Source organism: Acanthisitta chloris, unplaced genomic scaffold, assembly GCF_000695815.1.
Source record: "Acanthisitta chloris isolate BGI_N310 unplaced genomic scaffold, ASM69581v1 scaffold12818, whole genome shotgun sequence".
NCBI classification, from domain to species: Eukaryota; Metazoa; Chordata; class Aves; order Passeriformes; family Acanthisittidae; genus Acanthisitta; species Acanthisitta chloris.
Genome location: NW_008687664.1, coordinates 10,945 through 35,900, shown reverse-complemented (window position 1 = coordinate 35,900; position 24,956 = coordinate 10,945). Strand labels below are relative to the sequence as shown.

Here is a 24,956-nt window from a genome sequence, read left to right as displayed (position 1 = left end):
CACAGGCATATCAGGATACAGGACTAATGGATGAGTTTTTCATCCATCCTACCCAGAATTCTGGTTTTTCTAGGGTTTTTTTTGAGGAAGAGACACTCCCCACTTTGCCCACTACCTACAGCAGAGCTTCAAACCCCTGAGCTCTGGGGTCTGCAGCACAGTAAGGACATGGACTTGCTGGAGCAAGTCCAGAGGAGGCACCAAGTTGATTAGAGGGATGGAGCACCTCTCCTAAGAGCAAAGGCTGAGAGAATTGGGATTGTTCAGCCTGGAGAAGAGAAGGCTTTGGGGTGACCTAACTGTGGCCTTTCAGTACCTAAAGGAGTCTGCAAGAAACATGGAGAGGGACTTTGAACAAGGGTCTGGAGTGACAGGACAAGGGGGAATGGCTTTCCAGTGTCAGAGGGCAGGGCTAGATGGGATAGTGGAAAGAAATTCTTCCCTGTGAAGATGGCAAGACACTGGCACAGGTTGCCCAGAGAAGCTGTGGCTGCTCCACCCTGAAAATGTTCAGGGCCAGGTTGGATGGGGCTTGGAACAACCTGGTCTAGTGGAAGGTGTCCCTGCCCATGGCAGGGGATGGAACGAGATCTTTAAGGTCCCTTCCAACCCAAAACATTCCATGATTCTATGATCTCAGGAGCTGAACTCAGTTATAGAGACATATCACGTGCTTATGACATTTAAGGAAGGGCATCAAAGACCAATGCAAACTGAAGAGAACTAAAACTGCAGTGAGGACACGGAGACTGGAATAAATCTTGGGGAATAGATATGATCTTTGGTTGTCAGGACATTCATTAGCATTCCTTATTTAGCAGCAGAATCACAGCTTAGAGATAGTTTTCAAAATGAAGAGAAGTATTTATTTAAAGGATATATCGAGCCCAAATCTATCAGCTAACACCTGTCACGATAAGACCAGTACAAGGGGTACCAGTTATCCTTAAGATATGAACCTCTCTCCTATTATATACAGGAAGATTTGATGGTTCTGGACTCAGAGATGAGATTTTTGTTTCCCCTCTACATGAAGTGTACCCTAAATTAGAAAACCACATTTACAAATCATTCACCCTCACTTCCAGTAGGCTCCAACACTGCTCAGACAAGGATGCAGCTCCACCCTATGTGAGCACAGCTGGTTGGTTCCAGACCACCTCCTGCATCACTGACACTGGCCTGCTGTGTCTGAGGTCAGGAGAGCATCAACAGATTCACACCATTTACTCCCTCACATTGCCAGCAAACACCTCCCTACACTCAGTGGAGACCCCAAGGCAGACTGGATGTTGGAAATCTGTAATGGATGCTCTATCCCTCCTTCCCTCCAATGTATGTGCCAACTGGATCCAAGTCTCTTGCACAGTGCAGTAGTAGACATTGGAATAAGAGAATTATAGAATGGGTTGGGTTGGAAGGGACCTTAGAGACCATCTAGGTCTAACTCTTAGCCACCCAAATTGAAAAAAAATTTCTTTATATTTAATCTAAATCAACTGTCCTTCAGTCTAAAACCATCGCTCCTTGTCCTATCATTAAAAAAATTATCTCAAATCCATGGGTGGAGCTCTGGATATGCCACATCAGGAATAACTGTGGAGAAAAGCCCTTATTGATGAGTGCCATGTTAAACATGGATAATGACAAGACATTCAAAGAGCTAATCATAGAATCATTAAGGTTGGAAAAGACCTCTGAGATCATCAAGTCCCATCTATGACTTAACACCATCATGTCAACTAGACCATGGCACTAAGTGCCACATTTAGTCTCTCCTTAAATACCTCCAGGGATGGTGACTCCACCACCTCCCTGGGCAGCACATTGCAGTGTCTAATCACCCTTTCTGGGAAGAAATTTTCTCTAATACCCAATCTAAACCTTCCCTGGTGCAACTTGAGGCCGTTTCCTCTTGTCCTCTCACACTGTTAGGCAGTTGTAGAGAGTGAGAAGGTCTCCCCTGAGCCTCTTTTCTTTCAGGCTGAACCCCCACAGCTCCCTCAGCTGCTCCTCCTCACACTTGTACTCCAGCAACTTCTCCAGCTTCGTTGCCCTTTTCTGGACACACTCCAGCCCCTCAATGTCCTTAATGAGGAGTCATGTGAAACATAAGACCTTTTTGTAAGAAACAACACAGAGTTTTGAGTTCTGCAAAGACTAAGGGTTCAGCCTGCGTTAGACTTTGCAGCATCACACTCCCAAGAATCTGTACAATTCTGTTAGTAAGGACAAGGTTGAAGAGGAAATCATTGGAAGAATGAGTACTTTTAGTTAATTTATTTCATGTGTCCAGAAAACCGGAGACACAATTCCATTTCAAAAGCTGCTCATCCCCTTCCTGCTCCATCAGGGAGGTTCTCACCCTTTCCTGAGACCCTGCCTGCACCCACAAAATCTTGTTTTTAATAAGGTAACAGCCTTTAGTTTGCACCCTGTCAGAAACTGCCTGTAGTTCACACTCTGGGAGTTGTGAGGTTTATTAAAGCGAAGCTTAGATTATCTATCCCACACTGAATTCCAAATATTGGGTGCTGGAACATGTGATGAAGCAAAGCTCATTCTGAAGAAGAACAAGATGCACTCATGTGTGTTGCCTTTGAGAGGGACAGCATCCAAATCCAGATCTGCTTCCCAATAACCCAGATCATTTCTATGATATGAAACCAGATCCAGAGGGTGGAAATAATAGAACAATAAAACCTTGCTCAAAAAGGAACAACTTAGTGGCCTTGGAATGTTCATGGAGGAACACATCAGGAGGATCTGGCACAACATTAGTGTCAAGTGAAATGATGACACTGAACAGGTTCAAACTCCATACTGGATCCCAGAACTGGGAGTCAAATGCCAGAGTAGGACACTGGAGACACCTCCCAGACAAGGTGCTTCTCACCGATGTTATTTCACTTTTATTTCACTTTGCTTCTGAGATATTGTATTAGTTGCAAGTTTACACAGTCATGGATGAGCCTACCAGGTGCCCACCGCACCCTCCAACACAACATCCTCTCTTCCAGCACCTCAAGGCCAGGTTGGATGGGGCTTGGAACAACCTGGTCTAGTGGAAGGGGTCCCTGCCCATGGCAGGGGGTTGGAATGACATGGTCTTTAAGGTCCCTTCCAACCCAAAGCATTCCATGATTCTGTGATTTTCCCTACTACCTTCCTAGTTATTCAAGGCATTTATGGTGGTCAGTTTGCTCCAGGTAGCATCCCCAGCAGTTCTCAGCAGGCAACATGAAAACAAATAAATATCTCCTTATTTCTGGTATTTCACTAATGCTAAACAGCAGTTGCCAAACTCGAGGCAGTTTGGTGCAGCCTGACAGAGCCACACGCTCTGCTTCGCTCCCCACCAGTGCTTTCTCCCACTCCTCTCCAACTTCAGTCCCAAAATCCCACTTCTGGAAAAGTGATACTTAAGGCAGAGACAAACAAGCTTCAGCCAAAGGATTCAGTGAGGGATGGAAGCTTTTACTGAGATTTAGAGATTTATAATGGTGGGATCCCAGAGGTTTTGGCTCCACATTTAATGTCACTTGAGTGTCTGTGAACCTGGTTGTTGTGCCGAACTCCACCTGCTAATAGATATAGAATCTGCTCTCTGGCTTTACTAAGAAACATGGAAAACAAGGTAACATAAACCACTGTCGCACTTGTTCCTCAGTAGGAAATCTCACCAATGGACCTTTCACAACCTACTTCTAAATCTTTAAATTAAAAACGTTTTAGCTCTAAGGAGAGAAAGCTCCAATGACCTCACAAGTGGGATAAATCATAAAGGGTATCTTCATTTTCTGACCTCACCTGGCACTGAAATAAGTCAACAGAAGAGGCAGCAGAAGCCACTGCTCTTCTTGGATGGTGACGGAAAACTCCTTCATTGTTCTAAGCATTGTTAAGTCATAGAATAGAATCATAGAATCATGGAATCGTTTAGGTTAGAAAAGCCCTCTAAGATCATCAAGTCCAACTGTTTCCCCAGCACTGCCAAGGCCATCACTAAACCATGTCGCCACATGCCACATCTACCAATTTTTTGTACACTTCCAGGGATGGTGACTCACTCCACCACTGCCCTGGGCAGCCTGTGCCAGGGCTAGACAACCTTTTCCATGAAGAAATTTTTCCTAATATCCAATCTAAACCTCCTTTGGCACAACTTGAGGCTGTTTCCTCTTGTCCTGTTCCTTGTTTCCTGGGAGCAGAGCCCAACCCCCACTTGGCTGCACCCTCCTGTCAGGGAGTCGTAGAGAGTCCTCTCTGAGACTCCTTTTCTCCAGACTAAGCCCCCACAGCTCCCTCAGCTGCTCCTTGTGCTCCAGCCCCTTCCCCAGCTCCATTCCCTTCTCCGGACATTCTCCAGCCCCTCAATGTCTTTCTTGTTGTGAGGAGCCCCAAACTGCCCCCAGGATTTGAGATGCCTCAGGAGTGCCAGCACAGGGGACAGTCACTGCCTTGGTCCTGCTGATTTCCAGCACCACAAGCTGCTGCCTGTCTCCAGATCCATAAATCCATGTGTTGAAGAGCACTGGCTGAGCACCTGCCTGCACCCAGCACGGCAAGGGAAGCGCCTCCGTGTTGGGAACTGGATCGGAAACCACGAGCAATTTCAGTGCAAGACACAGATTCACACGGATACAAACCCAAGTGTAGGTGGAACCAGAATCAAGTCCTGACTGATAAAATAAGCCAGCACTGAAATAACACTGTGCAGCCTCACAGCACTCAATAAACATTAATTAATCCTCACAGCATTCCACTGTAAAGACTTCAGCAGAATAAGTAACATTCACTGGAAACCATCACTTGCACCAGGGTTGGAGAGAGATTTAGATACCATTGAAATAATTGAATAATTTGGGTCCAGAGGGACCTTTGAAGGCTCTCTAGTGCACCCCCTTTGCTGGGGAAGCCAGGCTTGCTAATCCAACTAGATTGCTCCAGATCAGATTTGTTTCAGTTTATTCTAGCCACATGGAGCTTGCAAATCTAATCTGATTTGTAATCTAGACATGACTTTAGATAAACTCTCTTAATCCTGAAATGATGTGCTGAAGCAAAGCCTGTTTGCAACTGAGTGAGAGCATCAGCAGCAGCATTCAGCGTGGGGGCCTTTGAGGTCCATTAACCTACATCTGTCCAAGCTCCCTACATGCCTTTTATCCTCTGACGGTCAGAAATTATGCCTAAAATGTTCAGCTCAGTGCCACATAGAATATTTAGACTGCAGAAGAGAGAAAGCCCAAGTTCAGCCCTTGGACCAGCAAACTGGCACTTGGCTGGCAAGAAAAGGAAGCAGCAGGACAAGCAATAGATCTACGTTTTATCGCATCCTGCAAGAGACCAGAGGGGGAAAAAAATTACAGTTTACTGCAAATGGACCTCTTCGCTCTTCATCAACACTGTTAAGAAAAGCCATTATTCTCCAAAAGGGATTGCTGTTTAGTCTCTGATGGATTCATTGTTCTCTGCTGTGTCTGGGACAGCGTGAGCGGCTCTTCCCGCTGCTAACATGATTGAGGGAAGCACACAGTAATAAATATATGCCCATTAAGCTGGTGAGCCTCTTTTCACTTCACTGATACTAATGGGGAAGAAATGAAACAGTTTCAAAACAGCAAGTTGCCAAAACTGCATTTGGAAAGGCTGAAGAGTGAGAAGTCACAACTGACACACCACAGTTCATGCTCCGCCAACGCTCGCAGGAAAGGGCTGGCTGGAGAATAGCAAATGTCTGTCTCCAAGGGACAAGTTCAAAAAGCTCCTTTATGCAGATCATTCAGATTGGGGTTATTTTTAAATTTTTATTTATTTTTTACCTCAAACCACCCCCTGGAGCTGAGGGGTGAAGCTTTCAGGGTGGAGCTGAGGGTACAGAATTGGGTAATAGGGCTGTCTTGCTGCTCTCTTGTTTTCTAACAAATAGATGCTCATGGATCTTAACATGGTGTACAAGTAAACACACAGTCAAATGAACAGGCAGAATTCCAACACGAAATTTATGGAGCTGTGTTGGACTAGATGACCTCCTGAAGTCCTCTCCAGTCTGAACAAGCCTATGATCCTCCAGCAAAGAGGAAGCTGCAGATCGATCAAAAATCTTAAACCCTGATGTCTTGGAGCTACAAGGATTTCAGCCAGCAAAAGATCCACAGCTCAAGATGTTTATTCTTGGTTTTAGGAACTCTGGATTCATTTGCGACCTCCATCATAGGTTTATCTCACCTTCAGCAGCTCAAACTGTTTTGTTTATGGTGCCACAGCCCCACCATCCCTCCCCATCCAAGATGTGCAGCTCATCCGCTACGTTGTACAGACAACACTAAGCACAGAGAAAATACAGGGAGTCAAAGGCACAAAATGAAGCATTTTGGGAGTGGGGGAAGGGAGCTTCAGTTTTTATTAAGATCAGCTCTGTGAACCAACCAGCTGTGCCAGTGCAAGCCAGCAAGGAGGTGGGAACACATGGCCGGGAGGAGAGGAGGCAGAGACGTGGCAGTGCTGCCTCAGAGCAGCTCACGCTGCCATGGCATCGCACCTTCCCTTCCAATATTCTGGGCACAGAACAAATTTGTACCAGTTCACAGCTGAAGTTCAGGGAATGATAAATGTAATAGGCAAGACTTTTATTGTGGGTGCACATAGGATAGAGCTCTCCTCCTAAGACTAAGGCTGTGTATATCCAAGGATTGCATTTGGCTAATTATACAAGTTTTCAAACCTCTTATTGGTGTTAAAGAAATAAAACCCTTGCACAGAGGAGGCATCACTCACCCTGGAGAGTCCTTGAGCAATGCACATGAAGCACCCTCAGCCACTCCTGCTATTCTGTGGCTCTTTACCTCTCTCTGCTGGCAGGAGTACAGGGAGAAGCCAGGCCTGAGATCAGGACTGAGGGGACAGAGGGGGGGAGAATAGGACGATGAATCTTCATGATTTCTTATTTAAATACCAAGTTTTTAGGACAGAGTGGTATGAACCCACAAATGGGGCAAATCAAGGCTCTGATCTCAACATGATCAGCCTAATAGCATTTCAAATATTGAACAGCAGCAGCTTAGGCTCAATATTTGGCGTTCTCTTAGGCTGATGATCAGTGATATTAAGCAGTGATATTCAGCTAAGAGCTCAGCAGCTATTTCTACCACATTTTCAAAGGCCAAAATGATTCAGCCCACAAGGGAAACTACACGTTTTGCTGGGCATGTCAGAAGTGTAGTTCAAGCATGGAATGACTGCAGGGAATTCTAGCTGAGAAAGTCAGAGAAGGTATTTTGGGGGAAGAACTCACAGACAAGCCTGAAGCTCATCATGAAATATTCCCAGTGCTGATATCTCACTGCAGTCCTTCCAAGGCAGAACTTTGGTGCCTAAACCCTCTCCACATTCAATGTTCATCAGCCTTGAAAAGGTTTTTTTCTGCTGTGCAGATTTCTGGAGCACAAAAATCACCGAGAGAAAGCAGCTGTGTCATAAACTGGGAGAGATTTCAGTCTCTCTGTAGCTGATAGCCGCCGAGTGCTGCTTCCCTTAACTTTTACCACTGCTGCCATGCCAGCATCAATCTGTTCCTCCAATCTGTGCTGGTCTGTTGGACAGGTTGGGAAAGGGACTCACATACACAGAGGACACAGATGCAATCCCACAAATTAGTGAAAGAAGCCTGAGGATAAAGGACAAAAGCCACATCATTATGCCCTGCAGTTGGTACAGCCTTTTGGTTTGAGGCTAAACCTCAGCACCAACATTCCCAAAATAGGGAAAATGGCCATGTTTAGGCAAGCTGGCTCTACATCCTTGTTTATGAGGCTGATATTTTACAGCCCTTGTTTTTATAGGAGAAACTATTCCCTCAAATGAAACCTTTTTACTCCAGTGGAGATTCCCTCCAGGAGGCAGTTTGGGGAATTGCCTGCCCTGTTTGGAATTGGATATGTTACAGTCTATACCTTCTGCTGCAAATTGGCTCCCAGTGCACTTGTGTGTGTCATTTTCACCTACCCACTCGCAGATCACAGCAGCCACCGGAGCTCCGTGAGAGGGGACGGATCCTGCCAGCCCTGGGAGCCAACGGTGGAACCATCATTAAAAGTGGCTTCAGCCATGGGGCTTTTAGCACATCTCTTCCTCAGCATGGAGCAGCCTGCAAGCAATCTTAGCTAAAAAGGTGGTTTAAGTACAATGAGACCACTTAAATGAGTAACTTGGTCCAGTTGAAGGTGTCCCTGCCCATGGCAGGGGGTGTGGGATGAGATGGGCTTTAAGATCCCTTCCAACCCAAACCATTCCATGATTCTAGGATTCTATGATTAAATGAGGAGCACAAAGTGCAAGAATGTATGACCAAGATGAAGGATCCTTATAGAAGGGCAACAATAGAGCCATGGAGATGCCCCAAGGGCTGGACCACCTCTGCCATGAAGCCAGGCTGGGTGACCTGGGAGTGTTAAGTCTGGAGAAGGTTCCAGGAAGACCTTGAGCCCCTTCCAGTGCCTAAAGGGGCTCCAAGAGAGCTGCAGAGGGACTTTGGACAAAGGTCTGGATTGCAAGAACAAGGGGGAATGACTTCTTATGATCAGACAGACACGTGGCACATCTCTCCTATGTAGACAGGCTGAGCTGGGGTTGTTCAGCCTGGAGAAGAGAAGGCTCCAGGAAGACATTAGATCCCCTTCCAATAAATAGGGATTCGGAGCATGACTTTTGACAAGGGCATAGAGTGATAGGACACAGGATCATGCTTTAAACTGAAAGAGACAGGTTTAGATTAGATATAAGAAAGGAGTTCTTTACTGTGAGGGTAGACAGGAACTGGAAGAGGTGGCCCAGGGGAGCTGTGAATGCCCCATCCCTGGAAGTTTTCAAGGCCAGGTTGGATGGGGCTTGGAGCCACCTGGGCTAGTGGAAGATGTCCCTGCCCATGGCAAAGGGTTGGAACTAGATGGTCTTGGAGGTCACTTCCAACCCTTTCCAAACCCTATGAATTCTGTGACCCTATGAATACAATAGTACCTACGAGCTGGAAAAGATGGGACATAAGTGACAACTCAACTAGTTACTTTCATCAACATGAGCCCTACGCATTTCCTTCCCCCCCCCCTTCTAAGGTTCCTAGTACTTTCTAGCTTCCCCTGGGACAGGGAGATGAAAGAGGACACACACCATCAGATGACACACCAGTACTTCAAATTTACTTACCCTCACAGGACCCAAAGAAGGGCATGGATGGATGCAAACACCAAACAGAACCAAGGAATAGGAAGTTTACTAAACTCACCAGTTTTCTTAGTGTTTTCATAGCAACAATTTGTATTTCTAAACCATTATAAGAAACAACTGTTTCTTCTATCAAACATTTCTAGATCCATGGAGTCCAACCATCCAAAGTAGAGACACCCAAAATCCTACACCAGGAGACCAAACTTCCCCAAGGCCTTCAGGGTGTTTTCCTTCAAGCATGTTCTCTAATCCTCTTAAGATATTTAACCCAAAGATCCAAGAGAACAGAAGAACACCCTAAATAGTTGCATTACCAATAATATATTTTTATTTTGAGAAAAATTAGGAAATCCTAAGAGCCTGTCAGAGAGGGATTAAGGACTGTGTGGGGTATTTCCACTACACATAATATTTTGGGTTGGTGAGGGCTTAATAAACACTCAGCTTCATATTTAATAAAAATCAAGTCTGGTTCTTAAATACTTAGAGAAAAAGTCAGGGAAATAAATTAAGCTGCAGAAGTGGAGACTGGAGAGTGTTTTCTTGCTCCAACATATAGCATTGAATAAATCCTTATCAAGCAGCTATTAGCCCTCTGTTTTGCTGACTATGGACATGATACATCAATGCTAAAATCATGTTTTTAAACCACTTTTCTAATGTAGGGATAAACCCTCCAGTTTCCCTCAATAAGAAGCTCTCAGCAGTGCAGCAGCTATTGACAACTACAGGATCAATTCTTCATTTTTGCTAATGAAACCCAAGAAATGGTTTTTTACCACCTTGAGTTAATGGACATTTTCCTGAGCAGTGAAATCCGTTCAAGGGCAACAACAAGAGCTACTGGATGAGTGTGAGAGACCTGAGAGGGGCAGAGTTGTAGGTGTTAGCAGTGTTGGTGTCTGGGAATCATCTCAGAGAGAGCAACTGGGGTAAAGCAGCATTTATTCTGGAAACTGGCTCAGAGATGGTCATGGGGAACTGGTGCAAAGTACAGTTATGGCTCTTTGGAGGTTTTTTTTCCATTTAGATAGTCCATAACTTCTCCATTTCAGCTCATTTTGAAAAATCTGCTTGGAAAATGCAGCAAAGAAAGACTCACTCTACAAGAACCCTGTCAAGAAGATACGTGTGGAGGAGATACTTGACGTTACATAGCTTTAGGCTCTTATATTTTCCATTTTTCATGTGGTGAAACCATTTCAGCAGCGATAGAGATTGTGCTGAGCTGTTGTTAGGCTTTCAGCTCCTGCCTGCCATCCTTCATGAGAACCAGGGATTTCTGAATGAGAGGAAAATAGGGAATTTGAACACTGTCAAACACTCTGCACCACGAAAGTGGATCAGGCAGGAGATTAGTGAAACACTCTGTCAAAACAACTTGTCTCCTTGATCTCAAAGCTGATATTTGAGTGGGGGGAGTGTTCGGTTCTTAGAGAACTAATGCATTAAAACTCTGCCCAAACTGTTATTTTTAAAGTCCTCTAAGGTGATCATGATTTTATTTCTGATTATGAAACCTGTAAGACCATTCAGGCACCTCTTCTACTCACGTGCTGTGTCCAAGCCATGCCTGAAGAGCCTGTTGTGAGGGCAGAAATTGCATTTATAAGGAGCTCTACCAACTAAATCCACTGAGTTCTTCTCCCTTGAGCATCCCTGAAGTTCTCCTCAGCCTTTTTCATGACTAATAACAGTCATTTAGCCTCTCTCAGATACAACAGTGTCACCACATCAGATGAGTCAAGTCACTGCTCCAACATACACTTCTTGTCCACAGTGAGCACAAAGGAATCAGCTCTGATCACAGACAGAGAGGGGTAAAACTCTACCCAACTCAGTCAAAACTCAAATTACCTATCATCTGTTGGCCTCCTACCAGCATAAGGCAACTTCATCAGTGCATCAGAGGTGTGTGCAACACTCAGTTATCAGCTATGTAAAACTTTGGATGGCTCAGTCCTTTATTCCAACATTAACCCATGCAGGTGTGCCACAAAGTGGGCACTTCTCCAGGGCTGCATCACATCCCTTTCCCAAATTAGCACTAGAACAACTGCAAATTGTTAATGCCTCACAGTCAGAGTCCATCCTGCAGATAGCAGTGCACAGAAAAGGCATAAAAATCACAGAATCCATCAGGTTGGAAAAGACCTCTGAGATCATCAAGTCCAACCTATGACCTAACACCACTACACCAACTAGACAACAGCACTAAGGGCCACATCCAGTCTTTCCTTAAACACCTCCAAGATGGTGACTCCACCACCCTCCAAATGGCAAAACTTAGCTTAAGGAAAGCAAAAATATATTCTCCAGATGACTTTGGGTCAAATTTGGGGTGATAGTCATGTGACTGAGATGTTTCTCTTTCCTCAAAGCCATCAACCAGCACATCATATGCTCTGCAAATGCACTAGTAACTAATGAGACACTTCAGGCTGTGGATATGTGGCACACTTGTATTTAATTCAGCACTGCAAGTGTGCCAGCACTCAATCTCACTGTACATTTCCCTCCACCTTTCTGGAGTTAGGAAATAATCAACGCTCAGAGTGCAAGACTGAGAGCAGCATCCAACCCTATGTCCTACAATGCAAAGAGCACCCACAGCCCTGTTCGTATCAGAGTTATTGTTAGATCTTCCCCTCCATCTCGGAGAAGGAGAGTGTTTGGCTAATCAACACAAGAGGTACCCACTTGATGTCACCACAACCCTGGCATTCAACAACATTCAGAGTTTTCAGTGTCACTCCAGGAAGGTCACTGTCATGGCCCAAGAGCTGGCCAGCCCATCATGTGCACTGGGAAGCTCCCAACTAACCCAGACAGAAGTACCCATTCACCTTTACCCAGAAGGATCACATGAGTGCAACCAGTGTTTCATGTTCCATCTATCTTCTTTGGGCAGGATCCTGTGAGCTGCTCTGCTCTCAGGGAACAAGTGAGCAGACAAGAGGAAACAGCCTCAAGCTGTGCCAGGGGAGGTTTAGGTTGAATATTAAGGAAAATTTCTTCATGGAAAGGGTTGTCTAGCCCTGGCACAGGTTGCCCAGGGCAGTGGTGGAGTCACCATTCCTGAAGGGATTTAAAAGCCATGTGGATGTGGCACTTGGGGACATGGTTTAGTGGTGGCCTTGGCAGTGCTGGGGGAACAATTGGACTCGATGATCTTACAGGCTTTTTCCAGTCTAAACAATTCTGTGATTCTACTGCCCAATTTACGTCCTGTTTCAATAGAATCAGGCAGTTCCAGGAGCTAAGAAGGACTGAGATCTGCTGGATTCATGGATGCTTTCTCTAGGTTAACAAGGCAGCTTTGGCCACTTCATCAATTCAGTTCCTCCCATCCAACTCCAGCCTGAGCACATGGATTGTCACCTGCTTCCAGGTCCCTTCCATTGTCATCCTCTTCAGAGTGGTTCTGGTATCCTGAGCAAACATTCAGCCTTGCTGGGATCTACCCATAGAATCTTAGAATCATGGAAGAGTTTGAGCTGGAAGGGAGCTGCAAAGATCACCTCATTTCAACTGTAGGCTGCAGGAACACCTTCCAGTAGACCGGGTTGCTCCAAGCCCCATCCAATCCAGCCTTGAACACTTTGAGGGATGGAAGAAGCTCACTCACTGCTCCCTGTGTTTTGGACTAATTAATGCAGCAGTTAAATACAACAAGCTCATACTGCAATTCTACTTCAGGCTTCTCCCAAGAGTCAGAAAAATCTACACAAAACCCCCTGACATAACGGACACTGTGATCAAAGTGACCCATGACAAGGTTTTACTACAAACCCCATAATTTTTCACACCAATGTGCTAACATTTCTTTAGGAAAGGCATTGTTGCCATCATTTCCTCTCTCCTCCTCTGCCCCATATCTTTATTTCACACTCAGAACCTTCCAGCTTGCACCGGTTCACCTACTCCACACGTTGTCATGACTGATGGAAACAAGAACCACATTTCTTTGCCTGCTTTCTCCCCCTGCAATTCTGAATGAACTCTGTGAATAGCCTCAGATTGTCACTATGCAAAATGTAGGTCAAAAGTCTGCGTGGTTTGCCACAGAGAATGACTTGTGTGTCATCTGCCTTCAGGCAGATGGGAACTGAGTCATCTGCTGCTGCATCACTCTGCTCTTCTCCTTTCTCAACCCTGAGTTCTTTCTCCTTACCATCAGATTAGCTGAAAGAATGCAGTGACATCAAAAGAGCAGGAGGTGCTCTTGTTCCACACAGAGAGGGGATATTGCCCATTGATTTTTTGTGGAAGCTGTGTCTCTTTCCCAGCACAGCACCTACCACATAAGCTGCCACTTCCTAAAGTGAGCACAGGTTTTCATTTCCTTCATTTACATGTTTCACAAGAAGAAAGCATCACCTGTGAACAGGAAAAAGAGGTTATTTGATCTACAGGGTGTGGGAGAAGAGCTCTCCACCACTTCCACCACAGTTTATTTGGGAGATGCACTGACATAGCTACTCCTTATATCTCCTCAAGCAGGTTTGCTGATCAAATCATGCTGTTCTTTATCTGTCATTAAATTCCACAGAACTGAAGTATTTTGTGCTAAATGCACAGACATAGAGCACAAAATAGCCCCTGGGTCAGTGTCATGGTCAGAGAAGAGCTCTCCACCACTTCCACCACAGTTTATTTGGGAGATGCACTGACATAGCTACTCCTTATATCTCCTCAAGCAGGTTTGCTGATCAAATCATGCTGTTCTTTATCTGTCATTAAATTCCACAGAACTGAAGTATTTTGTGCTAAATGCACAGACATAGAGCACAAAATAGCCCCTGGGTCAGTGTCATGGTCAGATGTCTACACATGATAAGGGAAATAAGAGTTTGAGGTAATACCCACAAGAAAATCAATGATTTTTGGTTCATGCTACTGATTCCGAGGTATAAGGCTCAAAAAGCAGTCCAGCCTCCCTGCAATACTCATCTCTGCTTCTACAAATTCCTTATGTAGAAGAATATCAGGCAAAAGCCCAAAAAAACAGGACGGATGGGGTCTTGGAAAGACCACCCAGCCCATTCCTGTGTCCCAAAGTTCTATCAAAAATGACCCTTTTCTCAGCAACTGCCCAAGCCCTGCTAAGACCTTCACATCAGTGAGGGTTCTGCAGCTCCTGCAGCTTCCATCCCGACAGCAGGAACATCACCCAGCAAGAAGCATCACTACTGATGGCACAGTCTACAACTTGAAGACATCCAAAGGTTATACATAACCCAAACAATATTTAATTCCATGAAGAAATTATAATTATTATAACCCACAGGAACACAGTAGGAGAAAGGGCTGATGGATCACAGCTGGTGGCACAAGAACCTATAGGACTGACAACAAGGTTTCCTTCAGCTGAAAAGAGAAAATTACTTCTTTTTGCTTTTAATAGTACAAGCACAGTTTTCAAGAGAAGCTGGGATGGGATTTTACCAGTAGAAACACCAAAAATGCTCTTCATCAGTGCATTTGACGGTAGATATGGCCTAAAGCCCCACCTCAGCCTCCACACATTAACCGCAGGAATAAGTAGAAATTTAACATAGGTTTTTCCCTCTTACCTCTTTGTTGGTGACTCCTGGGGGCAAAGTCCCATGTTTGTAATCCTCCAACAACTGCACAGCTTCCTTCAGACGACTCTGCAAATACAAACAGCAGTGTGGGCTGCAATGCTAGTCCTGCACTGAATCCTTTTATGGACGGCAATGGATGAAAGTTATAGAATTATATCATCTTTCATGCAAATCCTATAGAATCACAGAGGGGTTTGGGTTGGAAGGACCTTAAAGACCACCTTGTTCCACCCTCTTCCATTAGACCTGGTTGCTTCAAGCCCCATCCAACCTGGCCTTCAACACTTCCAGGGATGGAGCAGCCACAGCTTCTCTGGGCAACCTGTGCCAGTGCCTCACCACCCTCACAGAGAAGAATTTCTTCCCAATATCCAATCTAAATCTCCCCTCTTTCAGCTTAAAGCCATTATAATGGGTCCTTTCATCCATGTGGTATAAAAGCATAAAGGATGAGTGGACACTTGTCCTGGTGGCTGACACAGCCCTGCTGTTGTATCTAACTGCAGAAGTTGGAGTAAAATAGAGGTGTAGAGAAAGAACCCCTTTTTCTTTGATGTCCAGTGACAGGACCCAAGGAAATGCCATGGAGCGGTGTCAGGAAAAGTTTAGGTTGATATTAGGCAAAAGTTCTTCCCCCAGAGGGTGTTTGGGCACTGGAACAGCTCCCCAGGGCAGTGGTCACAGCCCCAAACCTGACAGAGCTCAAGGAGCATTTGGACAGTTGCTCATTTGCACATGGTGGGATTGTTAGGGTGTCCTGTGCAGGACCTGGAGTGGGAATGATGACCTTTGTGGGTCCCTTCCAACTCAGGATACTCCATGATTTCATGCGTTCAAGTGACCACAAAGCATTAAGCCATGCTAAGAACCTGTCAGGATCATCAATTTACTCCCAGAACAGTTATTCACACATATAGAAATATAAAGAAATGTCCTGCAATTGAAGCAGTCAAAATTTATATATATATCTATAACTCTCTAATAGTTTCAAGAACTATATATATAATCATTCCAATAAATATACATATAGTGTGATCTTAGAGGTCTTTTCCAACCTGAAGGATTCTATGATCCTATGAAATAAATAGAGAAATATAGAATCACTGTGTGCATATACAGTGTATTATATAGAATGTATGTATACATATTTTTCTGGAGTATATATATATTTGCATCTAATATATATTTATTGAAATAAAAAAACACAGGGCAGAAGTAGACAGGTAAAAAGATTTTTTGATTAGTCCAAGCTAAAGAGGAACAAGCTAGGTTATAAAGAGCAGCTTTGGTGGGGTTAAATATGCCTATCCAAGCCTGAAGAAAGCACCAGATCACCATTTGTCTCCCAGATATTTAAACCCAAACAAATCACTCAGTTAAATGCTTTCCCAAGTCTTCTGTAGATTATCTGTCATCCAGCTGAGTAACCCACTTTGGACAGACATTTCAGCTCTAGCTCTGGGAGTTTTTTGGGCAGTTTTTCTAATATCAGTGCTGGAGGACATACCAGAAATATGGAATATTTTGCCCAAAATAGCCCATAGTGTGCGAGTGGCTCATGTATAGCCTCGTGGGCTTAGTGCAATCCTGTTAGGGCTCCTTGTTGCCATCACAGGCTCAGCTCTCACAACCTCACGTCAACAAGCTGAGCCTCCCCGAGCTCATTAGGAGCTCATACCCATGGGATCCGTGGCAGGGGAACTACTTCTCTCCCTTTCATGCCAACATCAAAGAGTACTTTGTTGTTTCCTTGGAAGCACCAGCAGTTATGCCAACCTGAAAGTGGCAATTAATGAATTACTATTGTCCTGCAAACATTCAACACACAAGACATATGGAATAGTGGCAATTCCTTCACTTGGGATCAGATCCATGGCTGTTTTTCCAGTGGCTGAGCTCACATCATCAGTGCCACATTATTTCCAGCCCTTTTAGTTTATGGATTTTATATATTCTTGCAGGGATCAGCAGCTACTCAGCAGAAGCAGAAAGTCTGCATAAAGACACCAAATGAGGGTTTTAGCATCAGATGGGAGAAAACTCAGCAAAAAAGCTGATATTCTGGAAAAATTTGGGCTCAGAGGTGGGACTTGTTTGTGTCGGTCAAGGTCAGTGGTACCAGTCAAAGCTCACAGCCCTGTGGCACTACACACATGCAACAGGTGATAAATTTTTGGGTTCCTGCCCTATTTCTGGGAATGTTGGCCTGAAACTGGTTCCCTCTTTGACTCAGCCCATCCCACGCTCCAAGCCTGACATGTCCCTCCAGAAAGAGCTGGGGACCATCCTTCACAGGATTGCAGAATGGGTCAGGCTGGAAGGGACCACAGTAGGTCAATCTGGTCCCAACTATCTGCTTAAGCAGGGTCATCCCAGACTGTATGGCATGGCATTGCATCCAGATGGTTCTGGAATATATCCAGTGAGGGAGAATCCATGAACTCACTTCATCCACAACCTTCTCACACTTTTCTAAGCCTGGGACTTAGAATCACAGAATATCCTGAGTTGGAGAGGACCCACAAGGATCATTGAAATCCAACTCCTTACTTCCCAGAGCTGCTCTGGAATTCTCCTACCAGCTGGGGCCTGGGTACACTTGCAGATTCAGGCATCCCCCACCGCTGCTGGCACATTCATTCCCCATCCCAAAAGGAACCAGAATATGTTGAGAGTATGAAGGATCTCAAAGAAAGATACTGAAGGCCAACATTAGGCTCTATTTTAGTGCCAACTGTGAGCAATTTCTTTTTCTCCTCTATTCTCATTTTACTGGGGTATTGGGAAATTCAGAAAACTACATCCATCAGTTTTTACTGATGTTGTGGTATTGAATGAGGCTGATTGAGTGTGTTCAGGAATCACCACCCCTCTCCAAAGGCCAGGCAATCCCATATCACCTAAAAAACTGGCAGAGGAACACTATGCCTTACTCCAAAAACCAGGGAATGACAATATGTAAAAGCTTTCATGACTAGTTCAGTAAAAACATCCATCCAACTTCTCCAACAGTGGCCACAAGCAGGTACTGAGCTCTTCTCCCTGGTAACCAGTGACAGGACCCAAGGGAATGGCATGGAGCTGTGTCAGGGGAGGTTTAGGTTGGATATTAGGAAAAGGTTCTTCGCCCAGAGGGTGTTTGGGCACTGGAAGAGCTCCCCAGGGCAGTGGTCCCCAAGCCTGACAGAGCTCAAGGAACACAAGGAAAAGCAAGAAGGTGGCAAGCAGAAATAATCTCTCCCCTAAGCACCTTCCCAGGCTCCCACAGCCTTCAGCCAAGGCTGATGAGGTTTCTGTGGGTTTAAGTGATCTTCAGGGGATTTCTCCTCCAGCTGTTTGCTCTGTATCCCCTTGAACCAAGCCACCATCATTCAACTAGACGTAACAGAAAAACTGTATAGCCACAAAAACTTGTGTCTTAGCTCTCAGCCCCCTTGCCCTGTGCATACACTTGCTAAATCTGCCTTAAAATTGAAACCTAGGTTAATACAAAATAACATGCACATGATAGAGTGAGTATGTGAGGCCTCTCCTGGAAGGAATTGGCATTCTTTGAGCCTAAATGTGTCCTTAATGCTTTAATGGATAAGGCTGATCACTGGTCATACATTTCTATGTCTATTCACCATCCCAGGAAAGAAATGAGTATTATTTAAGCCAGGTCCCCTTGACATTGGAGAAAAAAGGAGTTATGAATTAAGGTGGCATTTTGACACCATCCCTGGAGGTGCTCGATGAGAGACTGGATGTGGCACTTAGTGCCATGGTCTAGTTGCCATGGAGGTATTTGGTCATAGGTTGGACTTGATGATCTCAGAGGTCTTTTCCAACCTCATTGACTCTGTGATTTCCCAGTGATACAGCACTGGGTGTTGCACTGTTCCTCCAGAAGGGCTGAGGATCTCACACAGAAGAGAAGCTGACCTTAAGAATAGGTACATGTGATGAATTCCAACATCATGAACACATGGCCATGCACTTGGGCAAGTTCAAAGTTCTGCAAGACCCTCAGTGCTCTGTAGCTGGAATGACCAGCCATGACCAACTTCCTTCCCTATGAAGACAGGCTGAGAGAGTTGAGGCTGCTCAGCGTAGAGAAGAGAAGGTTGTGTGGAGACCTCAGAGCAACCTGCCAGGATCTGAAGGGGCTCGAGGGAAGCTGCAGAGGGACTCTTGGTTAGGAACTGCAGTGACAGGACAAGGAGTGATGGGGATAAATTGAAAGAGGGAAGTTTAGATTAGACATCATGAAGAAGTGTTTCCCTGTGAAGGTGGTGAGACACTGGCACAGGTTGCCCAGGGAGATTGTGGCTGCCCCAACCCTGGCAGTGTTCAAAGTCAGGTTGGATAAAGCCTTGAGCAACCTGGTGTGGTGGGAGGTGTCCCTGCCCGTGGCAGAGGGTTGGGACTAGATGATCTCTAAGGTTCATTCCAACCCCTTAAGGACCATAATACCATTAGAAAGACCAGTTAGGTGTGTTGATTGATTGCTGGAAAACTATGAACTGCTGCAGGTGTGAGAAACAAACAGGTTTTCAGGCTGTTTCAGGCATTTCCAGCCTGCAAAGAGAAGTAATCCAACAAGATCACAACAGGACTTGAGTCTCTTGAAGTTAATAGCTCTGTGCCTTATGGTTGTTTAAAAATGTCATGTTACAACAAAGATATTACCTAGCACCAACATCAATAAAATATAGTTGAATAATATCAAAGACAGCCCAATAATCCAGAGGTGAAAATCCTGACAGCTGACTACCTAATGACTACAGATCCAGGGAACCAGACAACACTTCTTGCCTCCAAAGCTAGCAAATAACTCTGGAGTGCCAGCACAACATTCTGGGGAGCCATTTGTGCTCATTACTGCTATGTGTTTTTGTCACTGAAATTACCTACACTGTGTGTCTTGCAAATTATCTCCACAGAACAGCATGTAACTCTGAATGAAAAACTGGAAGTAATAGATGAATGGGTCTGTGTTCTATTTTTTTCCTCCTTCTCTTGAGGAAATCTTAGTAGTTACTATAACAACCCTGGCCAGATCCCATCTTGTTTGGTGTGGTAACAAACAGAAAACAAAAAAGCTCAAGGTTGCTTTTAAAATCACAGCCTTCATCAATTCCCTCTTTCAGCTCCTTGGGGAAAGAGGGGAACTTTTGTAGAAAAAATAGTCCTGGACCAACACTGCTGATGGTTCTGAGGTTGACAAAAGAAAGGGAACAAAAGTGTTAAACCAAGGGCTGCATTATGATGCCTTGCACATGGCTCTGAGGTGTTCAGGTAGTTTCAGCAAATGACCCACAACCTCAAAATTTAGTGAAAAGCCACAGTTGCTTCATATCCCTTCTGGAAAAGTCAAGCACGGTTTTTTAACCAGAATCTCCAAAAAAAAAGGAACAAACTTTACGACGTGCAACAGCTCCAAATGCCAACCAGCTCCGCTCGGCGGCTTTCAGCACGATGCAGCATTACTCTGATAGCTGATAATGTCTAAGATTACACTTCATCTCCATTTTAACAGGAAAAAAGAGGTCTGTCTACAAGGTTGTGCTACTGTTTCAATATTTATTGTTGCTTGATTTCTCTACTGCTGTCTGTAGGATGAAGTGTCACTTGTGATTTTACAGCATCACTTCAAAAAAAACCCACAACCACGTTTTTTTCCTAGTGTGTATCACTTCTTTCATACCCCTTTTCTCATCAAAAAACTAGAGCACTTCTAGTGGTGGCTGATGGGGTCTCAGCTCTCACAATAGGGTGCTAGACAGACCATCTGCACCCAAAGGATGTTCTCACAAACCTCAGCCCACAAGCAGTGCCAGGGATCTACCATGCTCAGAGATTCAGCAGCACAAACTCCACGTTTGGGGCTCCACCACAGACATGTTCACCTGGGAAACAACACCCAACAACAACAGGTCCTTGGAAAAAGGCTCGATTGTTGCCTCATGCTGAACACAGCTGGAAAACACCCAAGTTTTGAACTACAGCTCAGCTCACTTAGAAGTATGGAATGGGCCATCACTGTTCCCTGAGCCTGGGTTTTATGGTTATGGATGTGCTATTAAACAAGACAGAGCCTGGGTATGAGCCTGCATCAGCATGATATCTGGCACAATTTGGGTTCAAATCATCCAGCCCTCTGCCAAGTGATTCCCAGTCACAGACTGGGAGTTACCGTGGGCCAGGACAGCTGCCTGCAGGCACTTTTAGGAGAGGAAGAGCACCCAGCTGCACGGCACAGGGTACATCAGCTGTTGCAGGGCCAAACCCACCACTTGACTCAGTCTGAATCACAGAATCATTTAGGTGGGGAAAGACCTTCTAGATCACCGGGTCAAACCACTGCCTCAGCACTGCCAAGGCCACCACCAACCATGTCCCCAGGTGCTACATCCACACAGCTTTTAAATCACACCAGGGGTGATGGCTCTACCACTGCCCTGGGCAACCGGTGACTGGGCTGGACAGCCCTTTCCATGAAGAAATTTTCCCTAGTATGCAATCTAAACCTTCCCTGGTGCAGCTTGAGGCTGTTTCCTCTTGTCCTGTCACTTGTTCCCTGGGAGCAGAGCCCAATGCCCAACTGGCTCCAACCTCCTGTCAGGGAATTGTAGAGAGTGAGAAGGTTCCCCCTGAGCCTCCTTTTCTCCAGGCTGGTGTTTAGAAGGAGAAAGAAAGAAACCAGAGATGCCAGCAGGAAAGTATCCCACATTACATTGAGCTGCTGGCCACCTCCAGGAAGCCTTCATTGGCACCCTGAGTCCCTCACAGCAATGCAGCACCCAGGCAGGATAGAGAACAACCACATTGGGTCTCACAGATGACTGCACAAATGTACATGCATCAGACACCTTCATGCAGCTCATGAGCTCTTGTAGTGAGCTTCCACCTTGTCCCCTTCACTCAAGGGCACACACTGTTTCTCTCTGAAAGATCTGTGCCTTGTCTTCTCTTGGATCCCAAATGATGCCTGCACATGGCTCCGAGCTGCCTCCAGAAACCCATATGTGCACATACAGACCGTAATAACAGCCATTATGCCAGGAGCATGACAACATTCCTGCCACAGAATCAACATAGAAAGATGCTTTTGATGATTGTTAGAGCAAATCCACTGATGGGACAGAGTACTCTGCGCCAGTTTGTGTCTTGCTCTGTTCATACTGGGTTGTACTGGGGTTTTGGGAGTGGTGAACCACTGTGTGCTGTGAGTTTCACAGGTTTCATGCTCAGACCAATGATGACTTACTGGCACATGACCCAAATCAAGAGTCTTCTGGCCACTAGCACCACAAATTCAAGGCAGGGTATGAAAATCCAGCTGTGCTCTGCCATCAGCCACTCCACAGTTTCCCATTTTGTCTCACTGCTCCACGGATGACACATAAGGCAGACTTGACTCCAGCTGGCCCCATTGTATTGGATCCACAGTGACAGACAACAGGAGCCAGAAACTTTTTGTTCAAGTGGAGCCAGCAGATGTGACACTGAATAAACACAGACAGTCAATCTGCTGAGTAAGAAGGTATCGTTCATATAAATAACATACATCTAATCCTGCTTCCATTTTAAACCCAAATATGGGAATGCAAGATGCTCTACACTCTGCAGATTCAGGCTTTGAACAATGAGATAAAGCAAAAGCAGATATCACACAGCCCCTCAGAGCTCAGGTTAATTCTTATTTCACTTGTGCTTGAGATTATTATCAGATCTTTCTCCAGGAAGAGCTTCCCACAGAGTGTTAACAGTGTTCCCAGGCTGATGTCAGATGGGATAAGTTCACCTTAGCAAAATATCTGCCTCTCCCGATGGACCTTAATTACACAGCAATTAAAAGTATTATTCCAATCATTTTAAGCTCACACATTTTCATACTAGGCATTGCACCCACTGAGGGTCTCTCATGGCTTCAGCAACAGGACTTGACCTCTGAAGTGACATATCTCCTGCTTGTTGGGAAAGTTTGCAAATTTGCAGCTGCCAAAAAATTATTTCATTAGAAAGTCAGTAATGAGATCAATTAGCACAGGAGAAAACCTCTTTAGAGGTGACATCCAATATTGACACAAGGTCAGGGCTTTGTTTCAATTCATGTGCACTCAGAACACAGGAAAAATTGGTAGGTGATTTGATACAGGTAATTATTCTACCAGAACTCACTAAAGATAAGAGCACAGGTACAACATAATCCAGTGCTCAGTGTGCATCCATCCAGCATCACTCCTTAAGAACCTCTAAAAGACATGGAAGGTTTTAATTGTGTTAAGAATCTGCTATATTAAAAAAGAAATGAGTAAGAAAGGAGTGTCACTGAGACTGAATATACTCACTATCACTCAATTCCTCTCTCAGAGGGATCACTTCATCCTTCCATCCACAGCCACCAGTGGGATGGAAGGATATAACACACAGCAATTAAAAAAGGATGTAGAAAAGTAAAATACTTTTACATTTCCAGGCATTTTCCATGGGATTAACCTCAATTCTCATTAGAGAGGCATTTAGCTCCTTTTTTTTTCCCTTTTCTAGCAAGTTCCTCCAAGACAAACAGCAATTTATTTGTTCCCTGAGAACCCCAGGCCTGGAAGATGCAGCCATCTGTCATCTGAAGGAGCTCTCTGTACATGGCTGTGGCTCATCAAACCCTTTCTAGATGCTAATTTGCCACCTCAATTATCAAAGGAAACCAAACAGATTTGAGTTCTACATATGTACATACAAATTATTTTAAAGCATGAGATCAGCTACACAGAGCAGAGTAATCAGGACATGCACAAAGCAGATCTTGGGTCCCAAAAAGTGCTTTTTGTGACTCCAAGTGTCTATTTTGTCAAGAGACTTCTCCCGGGAAAGAGAACTCTTGCAGACATCACAAAATGTGCAGCGAGTCTACTGCCATATAATTCATCACTATCATATATAATTCAGACTCCCGAAGAAAACAGAGGCATTCACTTCCTTGGAAAGCCACCAAACCATTCCTGAAGATCATGAAGTCCACTTCTGTCCTTACAGATTTAAAGACCCTGAGTGTGTGAAGAACTGGACTCAGTTCACCACTAGCTACACTGAGCAGTTCAGCTCCCTGTGGTTTATTTGCTTACAGGTCTATTTTCATCTTAACACTCAAAAAAAAACAGGAAAGAAAGGGAAAATACAAAGGATCAAGCAGTTGCCCTTCACTGAAAGCAAACCCTTAATTTTTCTGGCCAATATGTAGAATTTCAGACCACAAGTAGAAATATTCCTTCTAAAGGATTCTTCATCACTCTTAGGCACTATTTCATGAAAGCAAAGCACTGCAATCATGGTGGGCAACACTAAATGGAAATAAAAGACCAGAAATCCCAAATCTGTTACAAACAGGGTAATAACTAAAGAAAGGTCTTCTTGAACGCAGCCACTGCAAATCTGCAGCATGAACCCACTCAGCTCACATCCTTCACAATTAATATTTGCTCTCTCTACTCACCTGCATTTTTTTCCATGAAGACATGTAGGAATTTTCCTTCTGAGAAGGCTAAATCACTGTCAAGTTTGCCTGAAAGCAGTACAGGGGCTCACCAGGTACTAAAGGGAGATGGGAGACTGGCAAGTGTGGATTCACCGCTGGCTAATACAAAGGAAGTTTCCATTACAGATTTAACAGAGCTCAGTTGGGCAATCAATCAGCTGTGAGACACAAATCCACTGGAAACCTGTTTTCATTACTTCTGCTGTTCACAGGAGAAATTGTTTTTAATCTAAACCTGTCTAATAAACAATACTTTCTGAAAACAAGGTGTGTATACATTACCTCAGTCACAAAGAGAGTGCGAGGGTCGATGATGTCCAGGAAGTGCCTGAATCTGCCATAAAATGAAGTCTGGAAAAACAGGGAAAGAAAACAAAACATGTTCAGTGAGAAATTGCCCATCAGCTGCTGCAAAGACAGGTTTGATTCCCTCTGAAGGACTAAGCAGCAACTAAAAACAAACAATAGAGAAGGTATTCACTGTTAATTTGTGATAGAAAGTCTGAAAGGAAAAGATGAGGACTTGGATCCAATAGAATTTCATACAATTCCATAGAATGTTAAGGGGTTGAAATGGACCTTAGACATCATCCAGCCTCAAACCCCATGCCCTGGGCAGGGAC

The 24,956-nt window shown here is 44.7% G+C and overlaps 1 protein-coding gene across 1 annotated transcript in view; it reads right to left on the bottom strand.

Annotated features, from left to right (window-relative positions):
* The window catches only part of LOC103807954 (sideroflexin-5), a gene marked incomplete at both ends in the record, with an annotated part of 39,208 nt that extends 14,524 nt beyond the window's left edge, over positions 1–24,684 (bottom strand). Inside the window, 2 exons of the mRNA XM_009080706.1 lie at positions 14,802–14,879; positions 24,616–24,684. Coding sequence (XP_009078954.1) covers positions 14,802–14,879; positions 24,616–24,684 — 147 coding nt within the window. The remainder of the gene's footprint in view (positions 1–14,801; positions 14,880–24,615) is intronic.
* Between the last annotated feature and the right edge of the window lie 272 nt (positions 24,685–24,956).